At 33.4% G+C, this 11,806-nt stretch overlaps 1 protein-coding gene across 4 annotated transcripts in view; it reads left to right on the top strand.

Moving 5' to 3' along the window:
* LOC113523094 (formin-binding protein 1-like) overlaps window positions 1-11,595 on the top strand; it is a 55,271-nt gene extending 43,676 nt beyond the window's left edge. The window contains exons 6-15 of one of the 4 annotated variants that reach the window (XM_052897644.1): window positions 84-240; window positions 1,192-1,329; window positions 2,124-2,330; window positions 5,798-5,824; window positions 6,617-6,715; window positions 7,485-7,578; window positions 8,424-8,580; window positions 9,263-9,567; window positions 10,016-10,238; window positions 10,736-11,595. In XM_052897644.1, the coding sequence (XP_052753604.1) occupies window positions 84-240; window positions 1,192-1,329; window positions 2,124-2,330; window positions 5,798-5,824; window positions 6,617-6,715; window positions 7,485-7,578; window positions 8,424-8,580; window positions 9,263-9,567; window positions 10,016-10,188 (1,357 nt within the window). In that variant the 3' untranslated portion in view covers window positions 10,189-10,238; window positions 10,736-11,595. Of the gene's footprint in view, window positions 1-83; window positions 241-1,191; window positions 1,330-2,123; window positions 2,331-5,794; window positions 5,825-6,616; window positions 6,716-7,484; window positions 7,579-8,423; window positions 8,581-9,262; window positions 9,568-10,015; window positions 10,239-10,735 lie in introns of all 4 variants that reach the window. The other 3 variants (XM_031914165.2, XM_026908974.3, XM_026908973.3) reach the window with 3 other exon arrangements.
* The last annotated feature ends 211 nt before the right edge of the window (window positions 11,596-11,806 follow it).

Below are 11,806 nucleotides of genomic sequence, written 5' to 3'. Positions count from 1 at the left end.
CAATAAGTTAAATCGCTACAGCATTAAAATTGTCAGTTTGTGTATATATATTTTTTTAATTCGTGCATGATTAATGTTTACAGTCGAGCGGAGGTAGAAAAACAAAAAGCGAACATGAAACTCCGGAGCCAGGCGTCCGAGGACGCCAAGCAGGAGTACACGGACCAACTGAGGAAGACCAACGAGGCGCAGCGGCAGCACTACGAGCAGCGGCTACCTCACGTCTTCAAACAGTTACAGGTTCGATGCGTTCTGCACACATTTTTAAACAACTAAATAGCATGCACTTATTTCACAAGCTTATATACAATGTACTAGAAAATATATATAAAAAGGAGATTAAACGCTTCATGAGTCAGAGGCTGCGGGATAATAAGTCTTTGTTATTCTGTGACAGGATTCTGGATTTTATTATTATTAAAAAATATATAAATCAATTATTATAATAATATTACTTACTCATTTTTATCTGTTTTAAGAGTATTTAAATAAGAAGTGTGTCTCAGTTCCGTACTGTTTCATGTGAATAGAAACATAAAAATATTGTTATTTTATTCCCTAATTTACTGAAGACAAATTCAAAGTATCAAAACTTTATATTTTGAATACTATGCAGTGTAATTTCCTAACTTCTTTGTTACTAATCAAAAGACACAAATAGCTATGATGAGGAAAAATTATTGTATATTATATTATTATATAGTCAAGGATTGTTTTGTTTAACGATTTATATAATACGTTTAAATTAATATATAAAGAGATTTTTTGTTTGTAATATATAAAATATAGTAAGTAGAATAAACTCTAAAAATACTTAACTGATTAAAAGAATACTTATAGAAAACTACATTATTAGCGTAAATGGACTGTATTTTATTTAAAAGATAACCATGGGAAGTCGAGACGGGTCGCTGATCTACAATATGTCTACAAAGATTTGTGTATTATAATTAGATACCATGGAGCTTTCCCCAGTTCCATGACTCGTGTGAACATTTGAACAATTCGATGAAAACTACCGCTCCCAAGTGCAACCACCGCCGTAGGGCGTGCATTTTGGCATCTCGCCAACTAGGTCAAATGGGAAGTCAAGATTTAGTAAAATCTCTATTTTAGTATTACAATATACATCTATGCTATGGGATTGAAACATCACGATTATGTTATAATTCTATATATTGTTATTTACAGGATTTAGACGAGAAACGAATAAAAAATATAAAGAACTTTATGTTGAGTTCGGTCGACGTCGAAAGAAAAGTTTTCCCGATAATAATGCAATGTCTAGAAGGAATGGAGCAAGCAGCGAATAATATCAATGAAAAAGAGGTAAATATTGATTATTATAATTTTTTTTTAATAACGCATGAAAAATATAAACTCCAAAGTATTCACAAATATCTGTCCATATAGATTATGTGTATATTTTCTTGTTCCAAACGGATGGATGATTTAAGTATTGAAATAAATGAGATTTGTTGTATGTCCTAGTATCATAGGGTAAGTTAGCAATGTAAAAAGTGAATAAGGCGGTCATAATAATAAAAGGCCTTTCAATTCTGTATCTTGAGGATTTTGTATATTTGTATCATAATATTAGCCGTTAACTGTTCGCTGGCGAAGGCCTATAGCAAAGACAAGGAGGAGCCATGTGGAGGGTTTTCCCAGTAGTTGTCACGCCTGGCAAGAGGATTGGCAACCACAGTTAGGCTGTGGTGCTTTAAGAAAGACGTAGCTGTGTATTTCTTGACCATTAAATTTCCTTAGTTGCTTTTTACGGTCCCCACGGGAATGGAAGGGTTAGTCCATTATGTGCCTGGGCCACATGGTTATTGAATATGTATTGTTATAACGAGTAGCTATAATAATACTTATTATTTTATCTTTGGAATTTTGCATAATTTTGACTTTGATATTGATCGTAATCGTTTTTTTTTTTCGTAATATTGTCAAATCACATCGATTTATTCTGTAGTGGCATGTCTTTTTTATTTTTTACATAATATAAAAAACATTGGTACATCTTTGTCGAAATTAGACATAAATAAGACATACAAAAGTAGTAATAATATTTAAATACAAAAAAAACATATATTAAATACAATAAAACATTTTGTTTTCAGGACACACAATTAGTAATAGATAGGTACAAATCAGGCTTCGTGCCACCAGAGGATTTCCAATTCGAACCAGCAGCGGGTGGCGACACCACGGACTCGTCTACCAACCACCATCACCATCATAACCACCTGACCGCAGCTCGCGGCACCGTCTCCGGGAATAGGATAAAGAAACGTGGCGGCCTCCTCTCAATATTTAGCTCCAATAAGGTAAAATAGATATATGCTGCAAAAGTGAAACACATGAAGTTACAATTGATAAATAACTTTACAGTGTCCTAGTTCTGCTATTTACAAATGCTTCAGTTGAATAATAGCAAAGAGTAGTCCATAGGGTATTATTTCTCTATCGAATCTTGTATATGAATGTGTATAAATAATACAAATGTTTTAATATAAAGTACAAGAATTTTAAATAATATCATATAATTCATGATCATATAATGAAGTTCTATCAAAAAGGTACAACACAAACATGAATCAAGTTTATTAAAATAAAGATAAGTTTATTCTGATGATAAGTGTTGATTATACATATTATGTTGATGACAATAGTTAACATATTCAATTGTAAACAGCAGAATTTGAGGTCATTTGGTCTAAATTGAATCTGCGTCTTCATAAATAGGATCCTAAAACAGATTCTAAAAGAATTTCTAAAGTCATTTACTAATACAAAATTTGTTAAAAAAAAATTTTTAATGGACTGTCAATTTTATTGTATCTTGTACTCTTGTCAATTGGATGGATGCAAATCTAAATTGTTTTGGGATCTGTGTTCATCATGAAAGTAGTTATTTTTAGAACTCCGGGTTTATTGGTAAAGTATAAGAATGGTTTTAGCGGTAAAAAGTTTAATTGAAGAGAATCTGAATATCAGTTTATAACTTATGCATTTTTTTTTCTATATTGGAAACAACAATTTATCATTCATATTGATTAAGAGGCTGTTTGCTGAGATTGACTGTTGAGCTTTATAGAGCTTAATTTTTTATATTAGTAATAGGTATTCTATCAAAATATTTTACGCATGCGTTATGCTATAGAAATTATTATTACAATGCTTATGGTAATATTGGTACTGTATTGTTTTTCTATTATGTCGTTTTAAGTTTATTTAGCTGGTATACAGTCACTACAAGGTAAGGTGTATAGCCAACAAATTATTAAGTTATATTTTCAATGCCAATGACTCAATACCAGTTAAAATGTATTTCAATAGAATTTAGTAGAAAGTTAAACAAAACCAAGAGGGATTTTGATCCTATCAAGAATAAATCGTCGTTTTATAACTTTTAGATTCTAGGGCTAAATAAACCTATTTCTGAAATTTCAGGCTTTCGTTTTGTGCATATGATGAAATGCATTTATTATTAAATGTTTTATTCATAAAAAGTCCAGTTGATATAAATTAAGCCAAGTAGTTTCGTTCTGTTCCAAATTCGTAAAAACAATTTTTGTATATTAGTGATACTCCGAGTCAAGCCGACTCAAATACTTAAAGTACGCAGTATATAAATTTCGAATACGTTATATTCGAATGCCAGTGACATGTTTATTGTCAATTTTTATCAATGCATAGGAACATACAAAAAAGTCCGACTCAATACATAATATCTATGAATGTCATAAATAGGTATTGCACTATTATGCAATTTCATTTTTTAAAGCAATTTTAACTGCCTATCTCACTATTTAAACCGAACAGCATAAAAAGCTGCTTAACGGCAGTGAGACAGAGGTACCCATGCAGACGACTTTGAGTAATTCTCAAAGTCTACCTCTTGGTCGGAGGGGAAAAACACGATTACCTAGTATTGTATTACCGAGATATATTAATGCACACCAGTAGCAAATTATACCGCGTTTAAATTTCTTTGTAGCGACATCTAGAGAACATAATTGTAATTTTACTATCAGCTCGCCACAAGATAACATTACATTGTGCAATATCTAACTTGTATACACTTCTATCAAATTCTATTGAAGTAGACTATATATGCATATATTTATTATTTATTTATGTTGTAAGTTGGAGGTACTAATTTGTTTTTATCTGTTATCCTTTTCGATCCCCACCTAACATGGGTTCACATAACGACCATTGTTATTATTGGCTGCCGGCCGACTGGTGCATTGTCACGTGGAAAAGTAAGTTGAGTGATGGGGATCAAGTCATCAGCATGAGTCATTCATTCTCTTGTTCTATTTCATTACTTATTCATAATATACTTTATACTAGTACACTGTTGTTTATAACACCATACTGATTTCAGTTTACTCGAGTTTCAATGCAATATTTTTTACTCTGTTAAATGTCTATTGTCGACATGTTTGTTACTCTGTCAATTTGGTCTACATTAAAGTCGTATTAAAGACTTACGCTCTTATTAATAAAAGCAATAAACGTCTCATATAGTACATTACTGCAGCGGCCAGCAACTGAGGCAATGATGGACGAATGTGCAAATGTGGGCCGAGGTGTAACCGAGGCACACATACGTGAGTCCATCAATGCCTAGTTGTGGCCAAGGCTTGTATAGTACTTTTCTCAAACAATGCGCGGAAATCAAAAACACAATTTTAGTTTTTAAATTCAATGACGAATAACGAATAATAATAATTTTTCACGCGCCATAATGTTCCCTTGTTTTTTTTTTTTTCAATAAACAGCTTTCTATTTGCAAGCCAGTTCGAATTTTAAATAAAACCTTGTATTAGTTACCTCCTCGGTAGCTATGTTTCGAAGTAAAAAGTCATTCCATTTTTAAATTATAGGACAGATATGAGTTTACATAGTAATTTATTTGGCCGCAAAACACGACAGATATGGATTTTCATACAACTTCTGCCGGCCGCTGCCCGCATGTATCTTGGCCAGTACGGCAATTTTGATTTATCTCGAAGAAGATTGTCAAAATAATGCTCACATTTCCAAGCATGTTTGAGAAAAACCTATTTTAGCTATTGAACTGTTTTGTCTCTTTCTTATATGCTACATACCTAATTTGAAAGAGAGTAACAAAACAGTTAGTTCAATAGCTAAAATAAGTTTGTAGTAGGCTTTAGTTTTTATGAAAAAGGGCGTTACTAGAGATATTAGATCTTCAGGAGTTTTGAAGATTTCTATTACAGTCATAAAATGATAATAGAATTAAAACTTATTTTTCAGAATAAATATATAACTTATACAAAAAATATATATTAATGATAAGTGATTTATCTATCTCTTCTATAACCCTAACTGACGTAGGAGTTAATACGTACGTAAACGTCGTAAACCAAATTGACAAACACTGTTGACATTTTGGCTACTGACTTATTAGCTTAACTATGTCCAAACGATTTGTATACTTCTAGTATATTCTATTTTTAATGTATGGGTATATCTTATGTGGAAACAAAAAACATTTTTTTTCTTAAATGGTTCATTCGCCAAAAAATGCACATAACTTTTAAAAATGATAATAGCTGACGAATTTAAAAAGTTGTTAAATTTAGCCAAAGTGACAATAGTATTGGCAAGTTCATTAGTCGCCAGTAGTGTTGCCATGTTGCGTGTTCTGTCGCTTCGGACTCGCCCGCGAAGCGGTGTACGTCCCATATACCTCTTTGTTTAATGTTGTTTGTTTGCCTCCGCCGCGTCTCCACCACATCTAACGCTTTGGCCACAGAAGATTGTCGAGGCGTGCAACTCGATCAAGGTCAGTTCTGCGTGACAAATCGCTTGGGCAAATGGTGACATTCATTGGTTACATCAATTTGTAATAGTTTGGTATTTTTATAATGAAACATTGTATTGAATTACAATATTTAAGTAATTATAATATTAATTAAACACATTTGTCGACCAGTGAATGTCATCATAACCGAGTGTTTAGCTTCTTACTGCTTGTTATGCATCTAAAACTGCTTACACGGCTTGGTTTTCTACGCACTTTCCTCTCTAATACGTATTCGATATTTGTTTTTGTGTTGATTAATTTGGTCATTTTAATGTGACTAAACATTTTATAATACCATAATATATGTATCTATATATTGTATATGTTTATTATTAGGTACTTTTATACAATAGCCGTCTTCGAATGTTATGACAACGTAAATGATAAAATGAGATGCAAATATCTAATTCTTATTGAAGGCTTTTGAAAAGTTTTCGTACGAAGAAAATTTTGAGCCTTAAATATGTTCATAAATACATTTGGATATGTATACAAAATATTACAGATATTATGTCGTTTTCATAAGGGCGTTCATTTATTGTATATTCAGTCTAAGATTATATGCCTCATTTCAAATTTATGCCCTACGTGATATAAATAACAACGAAAATCACTTAATTTTTGTGGATGGAAAAACATATTATAAATAAATTTATGGTGTTTGAAAATAGTTTTAGTAGCTATAGTAAAATTGGTGTGTGTATGTGTCTGTGTTTTTTTTAAAGCAATGATCTATGAATATGGTTGTATAAAGTCTGTTTAATCTTACAGAACAACATGTCTACGGATGGAAAGGAGGACTATTCAGATTTACCACCAAATCAAAAGAAAAAGAAACTACAGGCTAAAGTACATGAGTTAACGAAACAGGTAATAATGACGTCATATAAATGTTTATATAGAAAGGAGAAGGTTATTGTTATACGGTAGAATCCTTAACTACTGAATATTTCCTTAAGGTTTTTCTATTATATTTTTAGAGCATCCTTGAAAACACATAATGCCTTGGGCATATTATTTAGATTAAATGCATATGTATTACAAATTTCCCTTATTACCTACAACAAGATTATCTGGTGAATGCTAACTTGATAGTATTTTTTACAGATTCCCAGTTCTTTTATACACTAAATATAATAATCCATGACTCTTGCATATAAAAAAATCAATTCATTTCTATGTGTATATAAAATACTAGTAAAATTGTAGAACAAATAACACAATTAAACAGAACAACAATGAAAATATATAAGAACAGACGAAACTCGAAACTTTAACATTGCTAGAATATTTACATCATGATAATTTTTTACCTAATGGTTAGCTGGTAGAGAATGCCATATGACATTGAGCTCGCCACTTGTACAAAGTTTTATTGTGCAATAAAGAATAAATAAATAAATAATTTTATCAAACTTTCAAATTATTCCTCTATTAGTTATTACTTCGTCACTGTAACCAGGGAGCTCAATATGAGCGCTTGAAACCAAATACTTTGATTAAATTTAGCTATCCTGCAAGTTGATACTGAAACAGTGGACAAAATAAATCAATTTGTGGTCATATGACCAAAACCTGTCAAGTTTTAAAAAATTTGTGATTAGATCCCAAGATATTTGTATGTTTATTATTTTTGTAGGTGGCACAAGAACAAGCTGCCATGGAAGGATTAATGAAAATGAAAGGAGTATATGAAACAAATCCAACATTAGGGGATCCCATGACGGTAGAAGGTAGGTTATACATATTATTGTATTTGAGTTGTGTATGTTTACTTTACATACATTCTTTTGTATAATTTTCGTTTCTTTCTGAACTTAATTCGTGAAAACCAGTTTATGGCACCGGGCAACTCTATGAAATTTAAAGACTTTATATTTCTGAACATTTCATAATGTGTCTACATTACATTTACAATGATTTTCTGCTTGTCAAGCTAGAATATCTTGCGTCATTAGAAACAGGCAAGTTGATTACTTAGAAATTAGTAGACAATCATTTTATGATTAATTGCTAATTGACAAGATTGATGAATGTGGAAGAAGCGAAAGAGGTTTGTTTGAATCGAAGCATTTGGCGTTCCATTGTTTCTGCCTACCCTAATGGGAGACAGGCGTGACAGATATGTATGTATGTATGTATGCTAATTGACAACAATAAGTATATTACGTTAATGCTTTCTAATCATAAGATGCTCTAAATAAACTTGTCTTTGAAAGATATCATTAGCTCTATCTATTAATGGCAATAATAGAGTATCATGGTCAATAAATATAGGAAATTTAATTCCTTTATCGCTCTATAGAGGCAGCACCAATCTTTTTTGCTATTCGCGCGTTAATAACTTTTACGTATCAATTATCTGTTTTTTTTCTGTTGCAAATTGATTGTATAATACTTAATGAAGAAATTGACCGTTTTCGGCACAACTTAGAAGAGTCATATATTTGTTAAATTACAATAGGTTTTATTGGCTTGGTTAAGGATCGATTCCAAGATTTTATTTATGTAAAGCAACGCTGTTTAACTCGTGTGTTGCAAAGATCAGAAAAAAATATTGATAACAAAATGTGTACAGGTCAATTAAATGAATGCTGCGATAAACTAAAGAAGCTACGTACGCAATTGCGCAAGTTTGAAGAGTTGCTAGCGGATGCGAACAGCCAAGTGAGCGCTACAACATTACATACGCTACCCGCCCGGGCCAACGGCGCACCGCCCGCACCCGCCACCAGGTATATTGCACATCTAGTGGAACTTTTGAGCCATACAGTTAGTAATCACTATGTTATTCATGAGTCATCACTTTATGTTGACCAAATTGAAAAATAGATCTACGAGTATAGAATCACCCAGACGTAGCAACACATAAATGAATATTCATAATACTATATTACTAAAATACTTTTGTCTTAAATATCGATATCGATAGTAGTGTCGTTATATTTTGTTTTTATTTGTCTTTAATTTAATTTTGAACACAGTTTTACTTCCAATAAACTAAATAATTACAAATTGTGTCTCACTAAACTGACTTCACTTGTGACAAGAGTAGTTGTTTTGATTTTAAAACTAATTTACTGAACCGTTTTTGATAAAAGTTTATATGGGATCAGTCTGTAAATATATCCTATCAGATAAGAGGTTTAGATCTGGAGTTATCAGGTGGTAAGAAACAAAAAAAAAACAACCGATTTGAGAACCTTCTTTTTGAAGTCGGTTAAAAATGGTATGATATCGTGCTCGTGTCTCGGTAAATTAAAAAACGTCCATTAATTTTTTTTTTAATTCAGGAATATATCATAATATGTTCCTGTAGTGTTGTTATCTACCGTACACTTACATAAATTCGTTATTTGTTCGTTCTCCATGACAAGGAACCTTTCACTTTCGCTCATCTATTTGATAATTTTACAGTATCGGATCAAACAGCGAATCCCTATCGCGATCTGCATCCGAATCGTCCGTGAGCACGGGCACGGGTGCGGGGGGCACGGGCGGCGGCGTGGGGAGCGGCGGCGTCACTGCGGGCGGACGTACCGCCGGCGGCTCGCCGGAGTCCGGGCTCGGCGGAGAGCTCGCTGTTGCACACGCCGACCACACCAACGGCGATGGCGACCACGACCACGACCACGACAACGACCACGAGTCGGACTTTGACTACTACTACGAACCCGATTTGCAACCGCTCGGGTACTGCATGGCGCTGTATGCATTTGAAGGTAAGCTAAGTTTTTCTAATTAAAATTAATGTTGGCATTTTAATCAATTGGTGGAATTTGAGATTCGTGGAGAGCATAGGCGAGCGGTCCGTCAATCGCTTACCCGTTTCAGAGCTGGGTGGTGCCCATACAAAATAAATGTATAGTGGTGCAGTAAGAGTAAAATGTGTCCCCACTATTTTTATCCCCAAGTCAACGTTAGAGTCGCTAAAGGAACAAAAGACAATACAATAGTAAGAGAAGGAAAACTAAAAATAAAACCCCATAGTCTAACTAATACCAAGCGACTAATATTCCTTTGGAATGCATTTCAAAGGAAATAAATGGTCATAAGACAGTCAAAAAACCCATAAAAGATCGTCCATATTTCTTGTTCTTTTTTATATTATTGTCATAAGGTAAGTAACACTCCCACGATTGTAATGTATGCAACGTTCGTGTGTGTCAGCTAACGGCACAGGCTCCACGATGCGTATGGAGTGCGGCGAGCGGCTGCTAGTGCTGGAGACGGACGCGGGCGACGGCTGGACGCGGGTGCGGCGCCGCCACACGCGCGAGGAGGGCTTCGTGCCCACCACGTACATCGCCACCACGCTGTACGCGGACGCGCGCGACCACTAGCCGCCAACCACGCTGCCGTGCCGCCGCAAGATATTTTCAACACCAAATAGGTATGCTTTACCATTTTTTTCCTTTTGACAGTTCATATACCCGACCCAAGTTTTGAGCATGCTCTTTCCATCTTTTGCAGTTTTTGGTACATTGAAAGGTATCAGATATTTTCATACTCAGCTGCTTTGTTACTTTCTCATCATAACCATCGTATTTGATAATGGCTCCTTGTTTTTTTTTTTTTCTTTCAATTTTCTTAGTGACTGTCAATTTCTCCACACACTTTGTAAATATGTTCTGTACTTATTTATTTTATTGTTGGCTGATTTTTAATTGAAGTACTCAAGCGACTTCAATAATGTTTACCCCCATATTGGTGTTATATTAATTTTACTAACATTGTAGTCGCTGTTTCATTGCAGGGTATATTTTACAGCTCTACATTTACCAGAAGTCAATAAACCAATTCATACCGTGAACATGTTCCGTACATTGGGCACGTGGTGTGAATCGCCTATTTACCATAAATAGCGACTAACTGTAATATATATTTCAGGTGGCAAACTGCAAGTGGTCGTGCAACCAGCAGCCGATTGGTGTAACAGTGCATTATAGTGAGTGAATTTCGTGGTAAGGTGCCGGCTGTGAACTCTCAGTGAGAGCCCGTGCTGTATTAACGCAATCATATTAGCGACGTTTCACTCGGATATTACTCGTGGCCTATAATATATAGTAACAAGTATTTTTGCTATAATTTATCGTTACGGGAAAATTAGAAATATTTTTTTATCATGTCCTTTCTATTAATTGTTAATTTGGCGTACGCCGATCGATTATATGAAAAGGAAATCATAATAACATTCCATGTTCTTATTTATTGTGTATATTCTCGGCTAGGTGACATACATATTTTCATGTGTGCATTATGCCATTATAGTTTAATGTTAATGGTAATAATATTATATAATATTGTGTAACTCATCTAGATCTTCATTGTGCCAGCTGTTTATTGATTAAGATTTTTTCGTACTTATTATAGTTGTTATACTCATGCTTATTGTGATTCTGCCATAGTGTATTTTGGAATTATAGCAAAAATAGATTATAAATTTAATTATGAATTGTAAAATATGTAAACTTTAAAATTATTTCGATTATTAAATACAATTGACATATATTACGTAAAGAATTAATGAACATTGTAACCCATATCCCACGCAGACATGTATTATAATTGCTTATGGAAATTACTTAGTTTTAATGCTAGCTAGATATATTTGATTAGCCAATGCTATTTTCTGAATATTTGCTGAATGCAGAGATACGGATACGTTATGTATTTATATATAGTGAAAGGAAGGAATGAACGAGCGCATTTGATTTTATATAAAAATAAAATATATGAGGACATCGTAATTACTTGTTTAATTTATATCTTTCTGCAACCTTCAAACAAATTATTTGGATAAATATTTTAAAAAGTCTATCATGTTTCTAAAGTTGTTAAAGCCTGCAATGATCCCCAGCCACTAATTTGGTTTCTATATTTGATGGATAAGAAAACACGCCGCCTATTATCCCACATACGCGCATCAATGTAACTAGAAACGCTGCTTTTGATCACTCG

This window comes from Galleria mellonella, unplaced genomic scaffold (genome assembly GCF_026898425.1).
Source record: "Galleria mellonella isolate WM207_F2 unplaced genomic scaffold, CSIRO_AGI_GalMel_v1 utg38, whole genome shotgun sequence".
NCBI lineage: Eukaryota > Metazoa > Arthropoda > Insecta > Lepidoptera > Pyralidae > Galleria > Galleria mellonella.
This window is presented reverse-complemented; position numbering and strand designations above follow the sequence as displayed.